At 43.7% G+C, this 22400-nt stretch overlaps 1 protein-coding gene and 1 long non-coding RNA gene across 2 annotated transcripts in view; one reads left to right on the top strand and one right to left on the bottom strand.

The window, feature by feature from the left end:
- Positions 1–600, bottom strand: part of GABRA4 (gamma-aminobutyric acid type A receptor subunit alpha4) — a 60983-nt gene extending 60383 nt beyond the window's left edge. The window contains exon 1 of the mRNA XM_053402593.1: positions 32–600. Within this exon, the coding sequence (XP_053258568.1) occupies positions 32–114 (83 nt within the window). The 5' untranslated portion in view covers positions 115–600. The remainder of the gene's footprint in view (positions 1–31) is intronic.
- Positions 306–7363, top strand: LOC128420740 (uncharacterized). Its single transcript, XR_008332108.1, has 2 exons — positions 306–410; positions 6269–7363. It is a non-coding gene; the product is annotated as an uncharacterized LOC128420740 (long non-coding RNA).
- Positions 7364–22400: the final 15037 nt, after the last annotated feature.

Raw genomic sequence — 22400 nt, forward strand, 5'->3', positions numbered from 1 at the left:
GGAGGGGGGGGGATGCTGCCCTGCTACTCACCAGGTCGTCAGGCACAGGAAGTGTAGGAAGGTGACAGACAGACCCCAAGGCATCGCGATCGCTGGCTCCTTGGCAGAAACCATCTTTGCTTGCCATACTTTAAGCCTGGTAGCACGTTCCCCCGTCACTAAACGCCTTGTCCAGAGATCACACAGCCGCGAAAAGGAGGAGAGGCGGGGTGGGGGGTGGAGAGAGAGAGAGACGGAGAAGAAGAGGAGCGGGGTGGAGTGGAGAGGAGGAGAGGGAGGGAAGCGAACCCGCCGCCGCCGCCGCCGGCGCACCCGCTCTTCCCAGCCACACGCTCGATGTGCCTGCTGCTTGCCTTGGAGAGCCAGCGAGGGAGCCTGGCAGACGCCAATCGACCAAAGCAGAGGAGAAGGTGAGGGGGCGAGCCTGGGCTGGGCTGGGGCCCCGATCCCCTGAGCCAAACCCCCGCCGCCCCGATCCTACATCGCGTCGGTTTCTCCCGTTGCCAAACGCGTGGCGCGCTCAGACGCAGGACGCTCGCGCAAGTTGCCTCCGCTCCCAAGTCCCTTTCCCTCCACTCCAGGGGGCAACAGGCTTCCAAACCCCACCTCTTTTTCTTCTTCTTCTTTCTCTTGGCTGACTCCGCCCCGCTACTCCGCCCCAGGAGGATTTTTTATTTTTTATTTTATTTTGCAACATGGTTTCAGGGCCCCTCTTGTGGGTGTATGTTATACTTTTCTCTTTCTAGCGAGAGTTGGAGCGGCGGCGGGTCCTCCGTCAAGAGGCCTGCCCCAGAACCTCGGGGCTCATATTCTCTGGAAATCTTAAGCGATGGCAATGACGTATTGTTGATCCCGCACCTCTGAGCGTGTGCAGAGCGCCTTTTCTTCCAAGTGCTACGCCCTCCCACTTGGGAACATAAGGAGATGGTTTGTAGCGAGGAGGCTATTCGTTCTTCTGCCTCAGTACTGTCAACTGGAGACAATGAGTGTCTCTCAACCCTGACTGGAGATGTCTGGGATTGAACCCGGAACCTTTCGCATTGTGCTCTGCCTCTGAGCTACGCCACCATCAAGTCCGAAGGACTCCCTTTGCAAACCGGTTTAATTAAAGCTCCTCTTCTTTGCAACTGAAGACTTTCCAGAGATCCCATTTAGGCTTAAACACGAATCTCCTTATTAAGTCTGTTCCCGTGGCCAAGTCATATGTCCTGAAACGTAAGAAACGCTCAGAAAAGAGTGGCTTTCAGCATATGCTTAGCATCTTCCCTTCACAAGCCATGGATACGAAATGACCAACTTTTATACACCTGGGATCAGTAGGAAAGACTTCCAACCCATACGCTTTGGACAGGCTTCAGACTCCTTAGAAAACGCAACCTGATCAGCAACAGCCACTACTAATCTTTCCTTCCTTAATGTGGATTAAAAACTGCTAGTAGTATCCCTCAAGAGCAATTTTGTTTCCCTATGGGAGAGAAGAGAGCACACACATAGCAATTGGCAAGAAAAGTCATTTTGCAAATTCCAGCAAGGACCCTCATTCTCAAACACACACACACAAACACACCCCTATCAACTGCCTGTGCAGACGCCTCTTTTTGCCTTCCCTTTCCTCCATCACAATGGCCCTCAGGGACCTTCACCCCCCCTCTTCCTGTCATTATCCAGCCTCATTGCCTACGGGCAACGCTACCACTTTCACTTCTGCTTCGAAACCCTACATCCCAGAATGACGCAGACTTGCTGTCACAGTTTCTCTCTAGCTATTCTGCTGTGCATGCCTCTGTCTCTCTCCCATTCCTTCCCAGATGTCCTGGCCGTGATCATGGTGATGAAGTCTTCATTTGTCTTGATTGTCTTTTGGAGGGAGGGAGGGAGGGAGGGAGGGAGAGGGAGGCACCCAAAAAAGACAATGAAACCAGGGGAGAATAAAGAGCAGATGTGCGCTCCTTTGATAGGAGAGGCTGGGTGACAAGGCGATTTCTTCCTACAGAGATCCTGGCATAAAATTAAAGAGGAGGGGGCTAGAGAAAGAGGAGCCCTCCCAGTGCACTGCGATGCTAAAAACAGTGCTCTCCCTACCAAATGCATATAATCCGGCTAATTATCCCTGGCCACTCAACAGAGAGATGTCAGCTTCAGAGAGGGTGGTAGTCAGATAAGTGCCTTTAGAACGGCATGATCAAGTCCAGGTTTTGGTGACCCAAATAATTTCCATCACACCAGCACCAAGGGATTAGGTGACTCTTCCTCAGATCCATTTTAGAAAGATTTCAGAGCTTGCTGGATTTCTCCTGGGAAATGTCCTTCATGCAAACAGTTTGAGCCAGCCAGACCCACAGCAGGGATTCTTGGATCCAAAGGCCATCCTGTATTTAAATGTTATTTAAATACAGGTGTGGAGGTAGAACTTGAATGGTATAATCCTGTGCACGTCTACTCAGAAGTAAGCTCCACCGAGCCGACTAAGGCGAACCTTCCAGGTAGGTCTATAGAGAACTACAGCTTAAATGATTCATTTATCCCTGCATCACCAACCAGCACACATGAGCGTCTCATTACTTTTTTCTTTTCTTTTTTGCCTTTGAAATGGAATCTGATTATCTTCAATACTGTTGTACCCTTGAATTCTTCCAGACTGCACTTCAGATCTTGTTGCTCTAAAGGTGTCCTCCTGAGTCCTTTGGATAAAGAACACACAGAGAGACTCTGTGATGCTGTACTTAAAATTTACTTCACTTTATTGTTCATTCAAAGGGCTTCCATCTAGATAAGCAACTCTTCAAAACAAAGGCCTGCTTGAGTTTGAGAAGACTGCAGGTTTATTTGCTCTGGCTGCATTTCTTCCTTCTTCTTCTTCTTCTTCTTCTTCTTCTTCTTCTTCTTCTTCTTCTTCTTCTTCTGAAATTCAGCTAGGTCCCATCTAGATTTGCTCTCTTTGCATACAGTATTCTGCGTGAATTCTATTGCTGCAATATGGAAGTGTATCAGTATTATTCAAAACAGGAAAATGAGATTTACAGTCTCATAGTCCTGGATGCACATTAGTTTGGGTATCAGCAACTGAAGGACCTATGGCCGAATCTGGCCTCCCTGGTCCTGCTCCAATGAAGAGGGGTGTGGATAGAGCAGTGACTGGCAACAGGAATGATTAGCAGTTCACTCTGGGGCTTCTGCTGCACATCAAAATGTTATGGTAGATCTTGGAAAAGTTCAGAAAATGGGCAACTAAAATGACCGAAGGGCTGGGAAAACTTCCCTGTGTGGAAAAGTCTGAAGCTACAATATTTGGGGCTTATTAGTTTAGGGTGCTGGAGGAGACTCCTGAGAGTCCCATGGACTGCAAGAAGATCAAACGCATCCATTCTTAAGGAAATTAGCCCTGAGTGCTCACTGGAAGGACAGATTGTGAAGCTGAGGCTCCAATACTTTGGCCACCTCATGAGAAGAGAAGACTCCCTGGAAAAGACCCTGATGTTGGGAAAGATTGAGGGTACAAGGAGAAGGGGACGACAGAGGACGAGATGGTTGGACAGTGTTCTCGAAGCTACCAGCATGAGTGTGACCAAACTGCGGGAGGCAGTGGAAGACAGGAGTGCCTGGCGTGCTTTGGTCCATGGGGTCACGAAGAGTCGGACACGACTAAATGACTAAACAACAACAACAATTAGTTTAGGGAAGGGAACGAATAACAGTGTATAAATTTACACATGGATGGTATGGAGAAGTTGATAAGGAGGTTTTTTCTTCTTCTCTCGTAATACCAGAACGTGGGACCATCCAGTGAAACTGAATGTTGTAAGTTTTAAGACAGGCAAAGGAAACAACCTTTTATTGAGCAGTCATCCTGCTATGCTTGCATCAAGGGTAACAGCAATAGCTGTTAAATCAATCATTCATTCTGATTTGTCTGCAGGGAGGTTAGAAAATGTTGCCTCGAGCAAATGTTATCATCTCATGTTCCCCAGTGCATTTTGCCATCACTTTCCTTGTTGCAAAAAAAAATGGCGGGTGGGTTTTGTTACACAAGAGTTCCAAATCAACTTTCTTGTGCAACCTGCCAGTATGTGATTGAATAAGGAAAGAGTGGCAGTCTGGAGATGCTGTGAGTTATTTGGTCATTTGGTTCAATGAGCTGGGAGAGAGACCTTCTCAACGAACTGCAATCCTTCTCTCATCACAAAAGCAAAGTGAGTGCTCTGCTCTGCTGCAGTCCAGATGACTTGGTTCTGTTCTCTTGCCTACAACTTACCCTGATGCTCTCTCTTTCTCTCTCTCATGCACACACACATACACCATTCAGGAATTAGGGAAAGCAGTGGCCTGCATTCTTGTGTACTTGTTTCAGATATTGACACCTGCATACTGCACCTACAGCTAACAGGAAGGCTCCACCTGTTCAAAGAATGTCTAATTTTGACATCTTCTTCTTGTACCATCCTTTCTGTACCCAAAACAATAAACCAGTGTGACTGTTTTCCAGTGATAGATATCATAGCCAAAGATTTCCCCATAAATACAAAAAATAAAAATAAAATGTCCACTGGAAATAAACTCAAATGCAACCAAATGGCATATAAAATTGTTATACTGGATTCTGCCATACAGAGAAAAATGCAACAGTAAATTCATCAAACACATGTGCACTTCACAAGGTGCAATAAAATAAAAACCATTATTTTAGTTAATTAATTACACACATTTAAAAAAAACCAGAGCAGCATACAATGGAAGAATGCAATATGCTACATGAAATTCAGAATAAAATAAAATCACATTGATCAATGTTGCATGTTGCTGGGGTCACATTTCAGAGAAAGGCCATGGAAACAGAAAACTCTGAAGGAAGTTTAACACAGTTGGTGCTTATCTAAGGACAGTAGAAAGGGATTTCCATAAAGCAAGTGCTGCAACCGTGAATGTCCTGCTCCTAATGCCTTTGAAATGCACAAAGTCACCCATAGACTATATAATGGGAGGAAGCAGTCAACTCTCCTTAAAGTGGTGCTAGATTAATTCAGCACTAAATATTGTATGGAGGTGTCCTGACTGATGATGTTAGAAGAACTTGCAATTGGCCTTGTGGTTGCTATGCCTGGAAAAGACTGTGAGAAGGTATGATAGCCATCTGCAAATATCTGAAGGGCTGTCACATGGAAGAGGGAACAAGATTGTTTTCTCCTGCTCTGGAGGGTAGAAGGCAAACCAATAGCTTCAAATTACAAGAAGGGGGAGTCTGACTAAACATCAGGAGGAACTTTCTGACATTAAGAGCTTTTCAGCATTGGAATGGACTCCCTTGGGAGGTTGTGGGCTCTCCTTCACTTGAGGTTTTTAAGCAGAGGTTGGATGGTCATCTGTTATGGATGCTTTAGTTGAGATTCCTGCATTACAGGGGGTTGGACTAGATGAACCTTGGGGTACTTTCCAACTCTATGATTCTATAATTCTAAAAGCAGAGACATCACCTTGCCAACAAAGGTCCGTATAGTTAAAGCTATGGTTTTCCCAGTAGTGATGTATGGAAGTGAGAGCTGGACCATAAAGAAGGCTGATCGCCGAAGAATTGATGCTTTTGAATTATGGTGCTGGAGGAGACTCTTGAGAGTCCCATGGACTGCAAGAAGAGCAAACCTATCCATTCTTAAGGAAATAAGCCCTGAGTGCTCACCGGAAGGACAGATGCTGAAGCTGAGGCTCCAATACTTTGGCCACCTCATAAGAAGAGAAGACTCCCTGGAAAAAACCCTGATGTTGGGAAAGATGAGGGCACAAGGAAAAGGGGACGACAGAGGACAAGATGGTTGGACAGTGTTCTCGAAGCTACCAGCATGAGTTTGACCAAACTGCGGGAGGCAGTGGAAGACAGGAGTGCCTGGAGTGCTCTGGTCCATGGGGTCACAAAGAGTTGGACGCGACTAAATGACTAAACAACAACAAAGTGTTCACAGACTGACTGTTGAATGATCTGTTCTAGGACCTTCCCTGGTATCATTGTCAAGCACACCAGTTGGTAGTTACCCCGGTCTTCTTTCCCCCCCTTTTTGAAGATAGGGACAACATTTGCCCACTCTGCAGGGACCTCCCCTGTTCCCCAAGAATCATCAAAGTCTATAGACAGAGGCGCTGAGATTACATCCACAAGCTCCTTTAGTACCAGGCCCTGGAGATTTTAATTCATTTAAAATAGCTAGGTGTTCCCTTACCATCTCTTTTCCTATCTTGGGCTGCAGTTCCTTCCTTACACTGTTTATTCTCTTATCACCAGGTTGGGCATCACTTTCCTTTTGGGTGAAGACCAAGGCAAAGTAGGTGATGAGCAGTTCCACTTTCTGTCTGTCACCCAATAGCAATTTTCCATCTTCTCCACGCAGAGGACCTATCGCTTGCTTCTTCTTCCTCTTGCTTTGACCATAGCCGAAGAAACCTTTTAAAATTATTTTTAATCTCTCTTGCACACCTGAGCTCTTTCTGAGCTTTAGCCCACCTGACATTCACCCTGCAACTGTTGGCTACTCATGTATACTCCTCCTTTGTGATTTCCCCTTTCTTCCATTTCAGGTGACATACATCAGTTTGCTTTCAGGCTCATGCTTCCTCCGAAGGCCGTGTGCTTCTGTTTGCTCCACCTTTCAGTGTCCAAGTCTCTCTAATTCTAATCAATCATAGGGTTCATATTTTCTGTTCTTCAGCTACACCCATGTATTTTAATGTACTGAAAACATATTTGGCAAAACTATTTTGCTGATGATGGACAGGAGAGAGTAGAGGTGATTATGGCATCCATAGAAGGTGCTGTCATCTATGCATATCTGTGCATGTTATACTTTGCATAAAACTCCCACTCTTCCTAGTTTATATGTCTGCAGTGCACTCAGAATACATGCTGGGCTGGGGGCTGTGGTAAATGTGTGGGGTTAAAACCTTCAGATCATGACTGCACTGTACACCTCATGATCCTGCTGACTGAACATAGTGTTGTGAGTTTTGGGGTGTGGGGAGAGCCTGTACCTGAGTGCCTTCTAATTCCTGAATTCAACAAGACACATTTCTTGGCAATGCCCTCTAAATATGGGTCATTAAGGTAAGAAAGGAAGTGGTTCCGTGTCAGAGGAAAAATGGGTGGGGGCCCTCCTTCAACTAGCTGCTAGTTAGAAGGACAAAAGCCAGGGTTGAATTGTGTGAGCTAGAGGCTAGAAGCAGGCTGGGCACTTGAGAGACAGAGACATGCCTGATTTCTGCTGAGAGCCATGGCCATGGCTATGGGAGAAGCAAGACCTTCTTGGGGTGTTGATGCTGTGAGCCTCTCCGTTGTAGGCTCAGGTTGCATATGTGTGTAAATAAACCATATAACATAATGATACCGCAGTCTCTGCTGTCCCTCATTCTGATGAAACTGAACCTTGGGTAAGAGCCTGGAATCTTGCATCACTCAGAGATTGGGGTGGCAGGCAACAATATCACATCACCCATGTATGGAAGTCCATCAGGACAAGGCTAAATGATAATGGCCTCCCCAAATTGTGAAACATGGAGGGGAGAGAGGTTTGCTGAGTATACTCAAGGAGAGTGGGAGAATTCTTCCACAATTTGAGAGTGAAACTGTCTCTGAACATTTTTTGTTGGGGGTGGAGAAAGAGAGAGAGAACTCCTCTATCGTAAACACTTCAGCTCAGTTCATACTGAATGGAACTATATTTCTAGTTCATACTGGCAGATGAAGGAAGCGATATGTACTAAGGGCTGGAAGGAAGAAGGTGGGTGGGCAGTGAAAGTGATGTCAGAACCAATACTTCTAAATCATCCATCAGAGGTTGATGGATTGATCCAACAGGTCAAGTCAACTGCTTCCTTCAGCAATGTTAAACTAATATTAGATAGTATCAAAACTAGATTCGTGGATGCACCTGAAATTCTTCACTCGGTTTTGAGGCAGAGAATTTGCCACCTTCCAGAATATTCTCCTGGGAACTGAAATGCCTCAACAGTTTAGGCAGAGCCTGAAAAAGAAATGAGCCTCAGAGTCCCGATTGGCAATCAAAACAGTTGTGCCATCCTAAAGCTCATCCCCTCACCAGGGGAAAAACTAGCCTGGCCAGGGAAAGTGGAAGGAACTGTTTTGGGAGTAGAGGTTTGTCAAGATATAAAAAAAACCTGAAAGCTTTTCTAAACTTTCAAAGCCTTGGAGTCCAAAGGATGGTACTGTTGTTTATGGGCCAGAAGCAGATTTGGACTAGGATTGGCTGCTTGGCTGCTGTCTGCTCAGTCTCTGTCTTTCAAACTGAAGGATTATTATACAACATGACCTTTTTGTGCCTTCTTTCTATTCCATGGGAAATGGATTGTGTAAAGTTGCCCTGGAGATTTTACTAGTACTTCAGGTGGGTAGTTTTGGACTCTGGTCTTAAAAGAATTGTGAGAGGGGCTCTTTAGATGATAATGTGCCTTCACTGACTTTAAATGTAGCTGGGGAGGAATCAATTTCAAGTTTCTCTCAGTTTTCCTCCTCATTCTTAAATAGAGTTCTCCACATTCCAGCATCAAATTGGGGGGGGGGGGTTAAACACACCCCTTTTTTTTTTGCATGCAGTTTTTCCTAAGATGCATATTTTGCAAGCAGTTCCCCTGATGTATTGTTATTTCCCCTTGCATACGCCTTTATGAACACATTCCCTGGATATAAGCATTTTTGCACACATTATTTGATAAGAAAACTCCATGGCAAGCTTGGAGAACTGTGGACGTTGAAGGATTGCTGTGTTTCTGCTCACATTTCATTTCAGAAAGTGCAGATCAGGTTGGTTTTTTGCCTATAAATGTGCACTGACTCAGATTTCTTCCCCCATCCATAAATGCAGCCTTGCTGTGTTTTGGGTCCCTCCTGCTCATTCTGCTGAGAGGGGCCCTGGACCTCTGCCCCTCGAGTCTTGCTTCAATGGTACCTCTCAACACTGCTGGCAGTCATGTCAGATACAGCCTCTGTGCAAATCTAGACTTCTCTTCAGCGGCATGTAGCTTGACATCTGTCTCCACCTTGGATTTCTGTGAAAGTCCTGCTAGATGATATTTTGTTTGGCTTGTTTGTTTGAAAGAAAATGCAATACGCTTGGCAGTATCCAGAGCAGGGGATCATTTCTTCGGCTAGTGCTCAGGGAAGCAAGAACAAATGAGAAACAGAAGGAAGGCGATGAAACAAAGGAGGCCTAAAGGATATGTCCTGTCTACTTCCTGGTTGCTCCCAGCTGTTTCTTAAATGGCTATTTCGACTTCTGATAGCCTGCAGCAAGAGAGAGAGCGAGGATGTTTGGGAGGAGTCTTGGGGAGAGCTGTTCAGCACACAATGTTCCCCTTCTGAGGCTTCTAAATTATGATGCAAAACGTATCATAAATTCCTGTTGCCCTGAGCAACTGTAACAATCCCTCTACAGTTTTCACACGCTGCTGCAGGGCTGTGGAAAAGGGGCTGGCAGGCAGAGGCGAGGCAGTGAAGGGAAAAGGCCACATTTCCTTCTGTGACCGTGAAGGTGAGAGCAAAGAGTGAGGCGAACAAAGACCTAGAGTTAGCCTTTGCCCTCAGCTAGAAGCAAGAACTGGTGCGGCTCCAGAGTTTTCAACCCGGCTCCCAGCTCCCCTTTCCCTAGAGGAAGTGCCACCTGAAATGTGAACTCCAAGATGCACCAATAAGGGCAAAGCACTTGATTCTCACGCAAATTTAGCAAGGGGAGCGCATTATTGCTCACACTCCATGAATAGAGACAGTGACCCCAGATCAGGTGCCATTCTGAGCCAAACTCTTAAAATATGGTGGCTTCAGGCGCTTCCAGGCTGTTGCCACTTACAGCTGGGATTCAATCATGTTCTGACAATCTCAGGCTGCGCAATCGATTTGGGGACTCTTGCGCAACAAACCCGCTTTCTGCAAAGATTGGGCAAGGACAAGGAAAGTGTGTGGGGGTGCTTGCTTAAAGCCATCTAGAGCCTCCCCACAGGCCAATTAGAATGAATGCTTGATAAACAGCTGAGGTCATCTAACCTCCATGCAATCTTTGTGCGAACACATCGGGATGAATGCACAATAAGCCGCTCATCTGGAAGGGACCTTTCACTATTTGAGCCAGCAAGTTTGTCTGCAATCCAGATCCCCGTTTCAGCACTCTGCTTGCAGGTGAACCCTAGCCATGAGCAGAGACGAGCATGTTGAGCTCACACATGAACATACCATGCTGCTATCTCCATGACCCTCCAGCTCATGCAGGGTGACTGCGTGAAGCAGGAAGCCTCCACAAGTCGAAGAAGCTACTTGCTTTAAACAATGACGTTTAAGAGATAAGGCTGAGCTTACCGTGCTCATCCATTCCTCGCTCACCTGTGAGGTTTGCACACAAGTGCGGCATGCCCCAATAGCAGGGGTCAGCAACCAACCGGCCCATGGAGGTCATTTGCCCGGCCTACAAGCCGCCCCCGAACCAAGCTGCCTGCTTGCGCGCTGTGCCAAACCAGCACAGTGTGGCATGGGGACTCGCTTTCACAGTGCCGAAAATCGCATCTGCACATGCAGATGCCCAAAATCGCTGAAAACCGCAGGCAATCCGGCCCACAGAAGGATTTCTGTGGGACCGATCCGGCCCAGGCAAGATTAACGTTGTCGACCCCTGCCCAATATGCCTCTTGAAGACCCCTTGTTTTTCATGGAAGATATAGTTTTGCCCTTATAAGTTTGCACTCTGTCCATAGTTGTAAATAGTATTCAGTGGTAGGTAAAGGTAAAGGTACCCCTGCCCGTACGGGCCAGTCGTGTCCGACTCTAGGGTTGTGCGCCCATCTCACTTAAGAGGCCGGGGGCCAGCGCTGTCCGCAGACACTTCCGGGTCACGTGGCCAGCGTGACAAGCTGCATCTGGCGAGCCAGCGCAGCACACGGAAACGCCGTTTACCTTCCCGCTAGTAAGCGGTCCCTATTTATCTACTTGCACCCGGGGGTGCTTTCGAACTGCTAGGTTGGCAGGCGCTGGGACCGAGCAGTGGGAGCGCACCCCGCCGCGGGGATTCGAACTGCCAACCTGACGATCGGCAAGTCCTAGGCACTGAGGTTTTACCCACAGAGCCACCCGCGTCCCCAGTATTCAGTGGTAGCTGGTGTCTATTAAGCTTGGTGGTGTGGAATACAGGGAACCCGGACAGTAGGTGGAGCCTGACCCAATGACAGGGAGAGTCGATTGATTCTAATTCCCACCCATCCCACATCCACTTCTCTGTTGAGTTCTACAAGGACAACAGTGAGGCCAAGGAAGAGGAAGACTGACAGGCAGGAAGATTGACAGATTGAGGTCAATGGGGCAGTTCTCCATTTACCCTAATGGACCAAGCTCCATGGATAGTACCACAAAATGTCAAGGAGAAATATTCACACAGCCAGTGCATATAATGGTTAACCAAGGTAATTTGCTATATCAAAGGGGAATATCGGATTTGAAACACTATATATTAGGATAGTTTGCCATTTGGCTTCAAATAACATTTTCTGAGTGAACATATTAGGTCCAAGAACTAGAATCCTTTATTTTAGAAAGTAAACACTGTTCATACCTCCATTAAGAGTATTCTGAGAACACAGTCCAATTTCTTTACAACATTCTAAATCTTAAGATTTAATGCCACTATTTTATATCTGGCAGATTCCATTAATACTCACCAGTTTACTGGACCAGCATGACTACTATCACATTTATCGCATCCTGTAGTGAAGGATCCCCTCCCCCAGCCCAAAATCTTACCTCTTATAAGTTGTTTGTGATGGAATATATGTTATGCGTTCTCAAATTCAAGCCATTCCTCAGTCGGGACAGGCAATCAGTTCGCTTTGCAACAGAGCGGATGCTTTGACAGCAGATGTAAACTTATTTGACATCCCAGGGGAAAAAAGGTCTGTAATTCCAAATAGGCCAGACAATTCAGACTCCCGTACACTTCAATGAACTAGAAAGAGCTGAGCAATCCAGCATTTAGAACTGAACTTGTAAACTGTAACTTCATTTGGCAAACGCTCAGTATGCCACAGAAGTATTGTGCTTAAATCTCAACGGACAGGCTTCCAATCTACTCTTGATTACCATCTGCTGGTTACTGAACAGAGCAGTGTTTGCAAATGTAGCTCTGAAAAGAACTCCATTATAGTATCCCATCAGAGAAACAACAGAGGTAGATTTTTCAGCAGTGTGGTCGGCTCACAATAACAGTGGACTCAATATGGGATTTGTGAGTCTGATTTCCAGCTTACAATGATTGCTACAGGGTCCTCACTACAAAATAAAACAATTCCTCCCCCCCCCAACACTGTGCATAATGATCAGTCCCACTAAGGTGAAAGGATGCATTGAATGGAGGATTGCACTCAGATGTGCAATTGCCTGGGTTCAGATGTCTGCTCACGTATAATAGCAAATCGCCACGTCGCATCTCCGGTAATCCTAAAAGGCTATTCTGAAGGTTGTAAAATACCTGCTCTGTTAAAACTTTATTTTTTTAACAATACACATAAAATGACATTCTAACAATAAATTAAAGGAGAGTATAGAATAGGGGTGGGATGCGGGTGGCGCTGTGGGTTAAACCACAGAGCCTAGGACTTGCCAATCAGAAGATCAGTGGTTCAAATCCCCATGACGGGGTGAGCTCCTGTTGCTTGGTCCCTGCTCCTGCCAACCTTCCAGTTCAAAAGCACGTCAAGTAGTGCTTGCAAAAAGTGCAAGTAGATAAATAGGTACCACTCTGGCGGGAAGGTAAATGGTGTTTCCGTGCGATGCTCTGGTTCGCCAGAAGCAGCTTAGTCATGCTGGCCACATGACCCGGAAGCTGTACACCGGCTCCCTCGGCCAATAAAGCGAGATGAGCACCACAACCCTAATGGTCAGGGATCCCTTTACCTTTACCTATAGACTTTGGGTGGGGAGAGGTGGGTTAAGGTATTTTGGCTGCATGGATTTGGAAAGACAAATATATTGGGACTTCCGGCCACAGCCCATAAATACCTGTACTCTTAAGCTGTTCCCAAAACATACATGCATGCCCAGTGTTCAATTGGTTGGTTTAGGCACTAAAAGAGAGTGAAAGGGAGGGGGGAAATGAAGTGGAGAGGATCACTGCCATCACAATGGTAATTCTCCATTTGACAGATCCTTTCAATAATCCTTCACACCCCTGAATAGCGGGACTGAGCAGCGGATTTGGGGAAGGGAATTTTTGCTCAGTCTTAGACACAACCTTATAAGATAAATTGTTTATCATACACACTACATATTTAAGGCACATTTCCCCAAAAAAATCATGGGAACTGTAGATTTGCTTGTTTCCATGACCTCCTCACACCTCCCTTTTTTGTATTCCCGTTCACATAGTCAGTTCAGCAAATCCTTACCCTCTTACATTTATCTTAACTCTATATCTTAACATATTATAACTATAAATTTTCATCTATTATCAATCCATTTTTACATATTCTTATTAGCCTTTTTGCTAATGCCACTTAATTTCAATCCAACATCATTTTAACATTCATAAATTTTACAATATTTCTGCAAATAGTCTTTAAATTTCTTCCAATCTTCTTCCACCAACTCTTCTCCCTGGTCTCGGATTCTGCCAGTCATTTCCGCCAGTTCCATATAGTCCATCACCTTCATCTGCCACTCTTCCAGGGTGGGTAGATCTTGTGTCTTCCAATACTTTGCAATGAGTATTCTTGCTGCTGTTGTAGCATACATAAAGAAAATTCTATCCTTCTTTGGCACCAATTAGCCGGCTATGCCCAGGAGAAAGGCCTCTGGTTTCTTCAGGAAGGTATATTTAAATACCTTTTTCATTTCATTATAGATCATCTCCCAGAAAGCCTTAATCTTTGGGCACGTCCACCAAAGGTGAAAGAATGTACCTTCTTTTTCTTTACATTTCCAACATTTATTATCGGGCAAATGATAGATTTTTGCAAGCTTGACTGGTGTCATGTACCACCTATATATCATTTTCATAATATTCTCTCTTAGGGCATTACATGCCGTAAATTTCATACCTGTGGTCCACAACTGTTCCCAGTCAGCAAACATAATGTTATGTCCAACATCTTGTGCCCATTTAATCATAGCAGATTTAATCGTTTCATCCTGCGTATTCCATTTCAACAGCAAGTTATACATTCTTGAAAGTATCTTAGTTTTGGGATCTAACAGCTCTGTTTCCAATTTTGATTTTTCCACCTGGAAGCCAATTTTTTTGTCCAAATTATAAGCCTCCCTTATTTGATAATAGTGAAGCCAGTCTCGCACTTTGTCTTTTAATTTCTCAAAACTCTGCAATTTCAATTTGTCTCCTTCTTGCTCCAAAATTTCCCAATATTTCGGCCATTTGGCCTCTATATTGAGTTTTTTCTGAGCCTTTGCTTCCATCGGTGACAACCACCTTGGGGTTTTATTTTCAAGTAAGTCTTTATATCTTATCCAAACCTTAAACAATGCTTTCCTGACAATATGGTTTTTAAATGCTTTATGTGCTTTAACCTTGTCGTACCACAAATATGCATGCCACCCAAAAACGTTATTAAAACCTTCTAGATCCAAAATGTCTGTGTTCTCAAGAAGCAGCCATTCTTTCAACCAGCAGAATGCTGCTGATTCATAATAAAGTTTAAGGTCTGGCAGGCCAAATCCACCTCTTTCCTTTGCATCAGTTAGTATTTTAAATTTTATTCTGGGCTTCTTGCCCTGCCAGACAAATCTAGAAATGTCTCTCTGCCACTTCTTGAAACAGTCCATTTTGTCCAAAATTTGCAATGATTGAAACAAAAATAACATTCTTGGCAATACATTCATCTTTATAACAGCAATTCGACCCAACAAGGAAAGCTTCAAATTTGACCATTTTCACTTCTGACCAACATTTCTCATAGTTGTCTTAAAATAAGTTTAAGTTCTTAGCAGTCATATTAACCCCCAGGTATTTTACTTTCTTGACCAGTGTTAAACCTGTCTCCTTCTGAAACCTCTCTTTCTCAATCGGTGTTAAATTTTTCTCAAGAACTTTAGTTTTTAACTTGTTCAACTTGAATCCTGCCACATGACCAAATTCTTGAATCAGTTCTAATACTCTTTTAGTACTAGATTCTGGCTCCTGTAACGTCAATACTAAGTCATCTGCAAAAGCTTTCAGTTTGTATTGTTTGGCTCCGACCTGTATACCTTTAATCAGATGGTCCCTTCTAATCATATTTAGCAAAACCTCCAGGACCGAAATAAAAAGCAATGGGGAAATTGGGCAGCCTTGTCGTGTACCTTTCTCTATCTTAAATTCCTCTGTCACCACGTTATTAACAATTAGTTTAGCCTTTTGTTCTGAATAGAATGCACTTATACCATTTTCAAACCCTTGACCAACCCCCATCCCCTGAAGATTTTTCTCCATAAAACTCCAAGAAATAGTATCAAAGGCTTTCTCCACATCTACAAAGATTAAAACTGCTTTAGTATTAATGTTCACTTGCAACGTCTCCAAAATGTTAATTATATTCCTCGTGTTGTCAGACAAGTGTCTACCTGGGAGAAAGCCGGCTTGGTCCTTGTGTATCTCTTCCACTAATACTTTCTTCAATCTTTTAGCCAAAATATCAGCAAATATTTTATAATCCACATTGAGCAGGGGTATGGGGCGGTAGTTCTTAAGTTGTGTCTTTTCAGACTCAGTTTTCGGTATAAGTGTAATATAAGCTTCCTTCCACAACTCTGGCGCTTCCCCCCCCCCCAAAAAAAAAATTCATTACAAACCTCCTTTAGTGGTTGCATTATCCACTCCTTCAAGGATCTATAATATTTTGAGGTTAGGCCATCCGGCCCTGGAGATTTGCCCAACTGCATATCCTGAATGGCACCTTCTACCTCCTGTTCTGTAATTTTATGGTTCAACATTAACTTGTTTTCTTGAGAGATTTTTTTGTAGTCCATTTGTTTTTAAGAATTGGTCTAAATCAAACTCTTTCTGTGGCCCTTGTGTATATAACTGTTTAAAGTACCTCTGGAAGCATTTTCTAATTTCCACTGGATTTTTATTTGAAATTGGAAAAAAATCAAAAGTCAGTGCATCTTTGCAGAAGAAAACTCTTCATCTGAATCCAGCCAGCCAGGTGATCCTACCTTCTATTTTTTTATTTTTTTAAGTGACAAACTGACCACCAAGCAGCACAAGGAACCTCAAGCCAGATCTGCAAAATGTCTATTAAAACAGGAGTTGCTCAATCACATTACTTCAATTCCCAAGCAAACCAGTTTTAAACTGGGAGTGTGATAGCTAAAGCATCAGCTAATTCAAAAAGTAGATAAAGGAATCATGCTCATATGCTGGGATACAGAGCTGAATATTATCTAACTATATTTCCATTTTAAAATCAAATTTATCCCAATTTTTTGTCTTACTCCTCAAGGGTACATCAATCCAACCGTGTGTGTGTGTGTGTGTTCATCCACCAGTCCTGCTTTCCACTTAGACCAATTCTTAAGCTCCTGGGGATGTCTTTTCCACAGACGTATTATTAATATTTATTAATTGCTTTGCCAATAGCCCAGTTTCTGTTTCTCCAACTTTCTCCATTCACACTTCCCTGTCCCCAAAGTGCCAGAATAGATTACTATCTTTTCTTTGGTTTTTCCTCCTTCAGATCCATGATTCTGTTTCATAATCTGATGCTGATCTTGCTAACTTTTTCAGTGATTACCTGACCCTGTTCACCTTCAACCCCATGCTCACTGTCCTTTTTTAAAAAAACAACAACATTTTTAATCAATTTTAATGCAAAGCAAGCCATATTACCCAAAGAAAAAGAGAGTGAAAGAGAAACCCAGTTAGGAAGCATAGGGACAAAGAATGGTACAAATCACATAAAGTGGTACCTCAGGTTAAGTACTTAATTCATTCCGGAAGTCCATTCTTAACCTGAAACTGTTCTTAACCTGAAGCACCACTTTAGCTAATGGGGCCTCCAGCTGCCGCCGCACCACCAGAGCACAATTCTGTTCTCATCCTGAAGCAAAGTTCTTAACCCGAGGTACTATTTCTGGATTAGCGGAGTCTGTAACCTGAAGCGTATGTAACCTGAAGAGTATGTAACCCGAGGTACCACTGTATTGCATTCAAAAATGAAAATTAACTCTAGAGTTCCAGATCTCATTGGAAGGCAGTATAAGCTGTTATTGTTAAGTGGGGTTTATTTGTGTACAAGATAAAATTCTGCCAGATGGCATAAAGATTTTCCAGTGTAACCGTGCCTTGCAATGTACAAAGATGGAGTGTAACTTTTTGTAACTCCTTGCTGCTTTCAAGCTTCAGCCACATCTACCTCCTGCAGGAAATGGATTGAGGATTATATCTGTAGATTAAAATGTAAACCTCCTTTCTTAGGTGTGTGGGAGACATACAAAAAGTAAGTGGGTTTTGAAGCCTGTTAGCAGAGTAAAACACTTGTAGCTTTGCACCTTACTAAAACTTGGAATTAGGCAATCACACCCTTTTATGCCCTTTTATTTGTGGTCTGTTGACCTCCCCCTCTTCATTGCCATTTTGGCATGATAAACAAAACAAAAAAAGATTTACTTACATTTCAATGCAGGCAGCAAATATAAAAAGTAGTATGCAGGAAAATAATTCTAAGTTGCAGTAAAATAAATGTTGGTAGTCTCAGAAACACTGGCTGAAGCCAGGAGCATCAGCAAAACATGTCTGCATAGCTTGAAAGCATGATGGAAAGAGAGACACCAGGAAGTGTAAAGGATTATCTTGTCTGTTACAGAATTCTTACCCAGAGGAGGCAGGGGAAGTAGGCCACACAAAGGATCCTATCTAGGAAGTTTAAGAACTCCCTGTGTACAATGGATAATTTATGTTAAGTTAGGTAAAGGTAAAGGGACCCCTGACCATTAGGTCCACTCATGACCGACTCTGGGGTTGCGGCGTTCATCTCGCTTTATTGGCCGAGAGAGCCAGCATACAGCTTCCGGGTCATGTGGCCAGCATGACTAAGCCACTTCTGGTGAACCAGAGCAGTGCACGGAAACGCCATTCACCTTCCCGCCAGAGTGGTATCTATTTATCTACTTGTACTTTGACCTGCTTTCGAACTGCTAGGTTGGCAGGAGCAGGGACTGAGCAATGGGAGCTCACCCCTTCATGGGGATTCGAACCGCCGACCTTCTGATTGGCAAGTCCTAGGCTTTGTGGTTTAACCCACAGCGCCACCCGCGTCCCATGTTAAGTTAAAGAATATACAAATATGCAGTCAACAAGGAAATGAAGGACCCATACTGAGGATGATGGAAGTCTCAACATATGGAAGAATTTTATTTTATATGTAACATTTTCTTTGTATTTGATGGGATCTGTTTTTGTTGTTCTTTTTGTGGTGAAGGTACTTAATATTTAAAATCAATAAAGATTAAATTGCACACACACACAAAAAGAACTCTCTGTGTACTAGCCCCGTGCTTGTCCTGCAAAACATGCATTTGTGATTTGGCTGCAAACCTCACACTTCCAGCATCTGAACCATCTTTTCCTAGTAACCATTACCAGAACGGTCCCTCAACTGGTTGAGCCAGGGCACTATATACACACTTGGATGGGAGCAAATCCCATTGAACTCAGGGGAAATTACTTCCCAATAAGCATGCATTGGCTAAGGGTGTGAGCAGTTTTTCATTATAGCCCCTTCCCCCATGCCTATCTTCATATCTCATTCATTATCATCTTCACCCATAGGGGAAACATACTGGGGTTGCTGGCTTCTGACAAGTTTTGACGCACTCTCATTAATCAGCTGCGATTCCCCGAAGAGCTTCCTCATCTCCAGTGCTCCAAGAGAGCCAATAACATGCTGATGCAATTAAGGAACACCAGGCTGTTAATTTAATGTTGCATAAAGTAATGATATAGCATGGTTCTGAACAGATCCTGCAACATGCTCCCCATTTGCAGCGAAGTTTTTCGAGCACCAAAACCCTCTGTCATGGAGTCACTGAACATTAAAGGCAAATTAAGCCATCTTCAATAATTGGGCTGCAGTTAATAAATTAGGCCCCCAGACTCTTTTTCCCCACACTGAGTTGGAAATGTGAAGCATGGAAGGCATGTTTCATTGTGATCAATGTGCATACGTTGTTGTTGTTTTTCCCCCTCCCCAAATTGACCCTTGAATTTTTGAGCCCAGTTTTTAAACCAGGAAGGGCGGGGTATAAATAAAAATTTATTATTATTATTATTATTATTATTATTATTATTATTATTATTATACCAAAATAGAAGGTTTTGGGTGATCGTGCAAGGCAGCCAAAAGCCACAGCTAAAGTGGTGCAGTATAAAGTAAGCAGCACATAAGCGGCACACAAAACGCTACCAAACCATTCTACGTTCTAAATCTTATATTAATAATCCAAAAATTGAGAGAGTTATGTACAAGATCTACTACAGAAGCCACAAAAAGAAAACTCACATTTTGTCCAAAAGGAAGATTCAGTCATTAAAGTTCCTTTAGCCAGGCTCCTGTAGATATCAACAAAGGTAAGTTTGATAAGCTTGCTTTATACTGGTCTACTACGAGAATTAAGGTCCGTATAGTAAAAGCTATGGTTTTCCCAGTCGTGATGTATGGAAGTGAGAGCTGGACCATAAAGAAGGCTGATCGCCGAAGAATTGATGCTTTTGAATTATGGTGCTGGAGGAGACTCTTGAGAGTCCCATGGACTGCAAGAAGATCAAACCTCTCCATTCTTAAGGAAATCAGCCCTGAGTGCTCACTGGAAGCACAGATCCTGAAGCTGAGGCGCCAATACTTTGGCCACCTCATGAGAAGAGAAGACTCCCTGGAAAAGACCCTGATGTTGGGAAAGGAGAAGGGCACAAGGAGAAGGGGACGACAGAGGACAAGATGGTTGGATAGTGTTCTTGAAGCTACCAGCATGAGTTTGACCAAACTGTGGGAGGCAGTGGAAGACAGGAGTGCCTGGCGTGCTCTGGTCCATGGGGTCACAAAGAGTCGGACATGACTAAACGACAAGAACACTACAAGAATTGGCAGCATAGGTTCATTCCTTAGATACAGCTAAAATTGTAGCTCAGTGAAAGAGCATCTGCCTTGCAAAAAGTCCCAGACTGAATTCCTGGCATCTCCAGGTAGGGCTAGGAATTGCACCCTGTCTGGGACCCTGAACAGCCACTCCAGTCAGTGTAGGCAGTACTGAGTTGGATAGACCAATGGATCTGACTCAGTAAAAGGCAGCTTCTTATGTGTCTTGTGCATTTCCTTGCAGAAGCTTGGAATTTAGGTCACATTAAGCCCACAGTTGTAAGTCGCTGACCCATAGGGCAGGTCTTCCTCCCCCATTCCGGCATTTATGAATTTGGCAGTACAGTGATTGCAGCATGCATAGGGTTGCCATATTTCAAAAAGTAGATTTCCTGACACCCGCAAAGTTGTTGAGCTTTGTTAAGCTTTTTTTGGGGGGGGGGACAAACCCAAATTGAATATTTTGGAGGAAACCTACCCCAAAAATAGCGATTTTAAGCTTTTTGAGCTGTTTCTTCTGCTTTTTCCATTGCATTGCCATACACCCGGGTTTTCCCTGACATTTTGCCATTTCAGCAAAATTTCCCCTGGACGCCATTTTTACAGCCAAAAACCAGGAGGTGTTAGGAATTTTCCTGACGTATGGCAAGCCTAGCATGTTAAGATGGTGCCTGTTGCACACAGTTGCCATTGGCACTGTCCTCTTTCATTGTCAGGAACTAAGCACATTTGTACAGTCGGGAAACAGAAGGAGTGCTCTGATGTTCACATTGTGGGATGTAGTATTACTGGAGCAGTCAAGTACAACTTTTTCCTGCTGCCTAGAAGGGACACACAGGGGAATGTGGCTCCAGACAGGGAGGACTTCCTGTCATACTTGCTCTGGAGCTTCCTCACCCTGTGTGTGACCAGGTAGATGTTCATGACCCTAGCTGACCAGATAAAAGTGATGGCCACACATCCATCTCTCTCTTGGACCCTTACTCTCTTACTCTTACTCTTGGACTCTTACTCTCCTGGCTCTTAGCCAGCGCATGGCTCAACCTTCACATAGGATGGAGCCCACAAGCAGAAAGTCTGAGATGTAGCTCCGACTTCTTTTCATTTTAACCACAAGATAAAACCTGCCTCCAGATCACTGCTGTGAACTGAATGTGAGTAAAACTTCTTTAAAGAAGACTGTGTTGTGCTATTATTATTTTAAGATAAGAGGAAAATAAAGGGGAAACTTACCAGGAACAATCCAGACTGGATTGCTTAATTAAAGGACACTAATGAATCATCAACTTGCTTCCTATAAGTTGCAAAGGGGGTGTGCTCTGCTGTTTACTCACTAGCGTGAGTGAGGAGGGATAATATCAAAACAATATATCCTCTCCTACCTTCCTTAACATTCCCACACACATCAACAGCACTCTGATGCACCAGAGCAGACTCTGTTCTGCTTCCTGAGCACTTTGAGTGTTAATGCACACACGGGTCACACAGATCCATTATTTCCATGTGCACATCCACCCACACATTAACACTTTCTTTTCTTTTTTTTAACATGATTTTTATTGAGTTTTCCATATTTCATTACATTTTCATAACACAAATCTATAACTTAAAACATTGCTTACACAAAGCATTGACCTCCTTCCCTCCCTCTAACTGACTTCCACACATCTTTACCAATTCTTCACATTTCTGTTACCACTTTTTTACCTTATATCTATCTTTTAGCATTCACCTCCTTATATGTAAATCAGCTCCTTATTTTCACATTACCAAACATTTCAGCTCAGACCTACAAACGTTTTCAACTGTTTACAGTTTTCTTTCATATAAAATATAAATTTGCTCCAGTCCTTTTGAAACAGTTAGTGACGCCGATTCTGGATCTTCCCCGTCAGCTTTGCCAAAGCCACGTATTCAACCATCTTTATCTGCCAATCTTCCAGTGTATGAAGTTCCTGCTGCTTCCATTTCTGGGCCAGAAGTATTCTTGCAGCCGTTGTGGCCTACATAAACAAATTTACATCTTTCTTTTTTTAATTTCCTCACCAACTAACCCCAACAGAAAAGCCTCTGTTTTTTTACTGAAATTATACTTAAATACCTTTTTCAATTCATTATATATGATGTCCCAGAAGGCTTTGACCTGAGTACAAGTCCACCACATATGGAGGAAATTCCCCTCCTTCTCCTTGCATTTCCAACAGGCTTTGTCCTGATTTCTATACATTTTGGCAAGTTTACTCAGTGTGATGTACCAACGATACATCATTTTCAATAAATTCTCTTTAAGTGCCACACACACATTAACA

The sequence above is a fragment of the Podarcis raffonei genome, chromosome 9 (assembly GCF_027172205.1).
Source record: "Podarcis raffonei isolate rPodRaf1 chromosome 9, rPodRaf1.pri, whole genome shotgun sequence".
Lineage (NCBI taxonomy): Eukaryota > Metazoa > Chordata > Lepidosauria > Squamata > Lacertidae > Podarcis > Podarcis raffonei.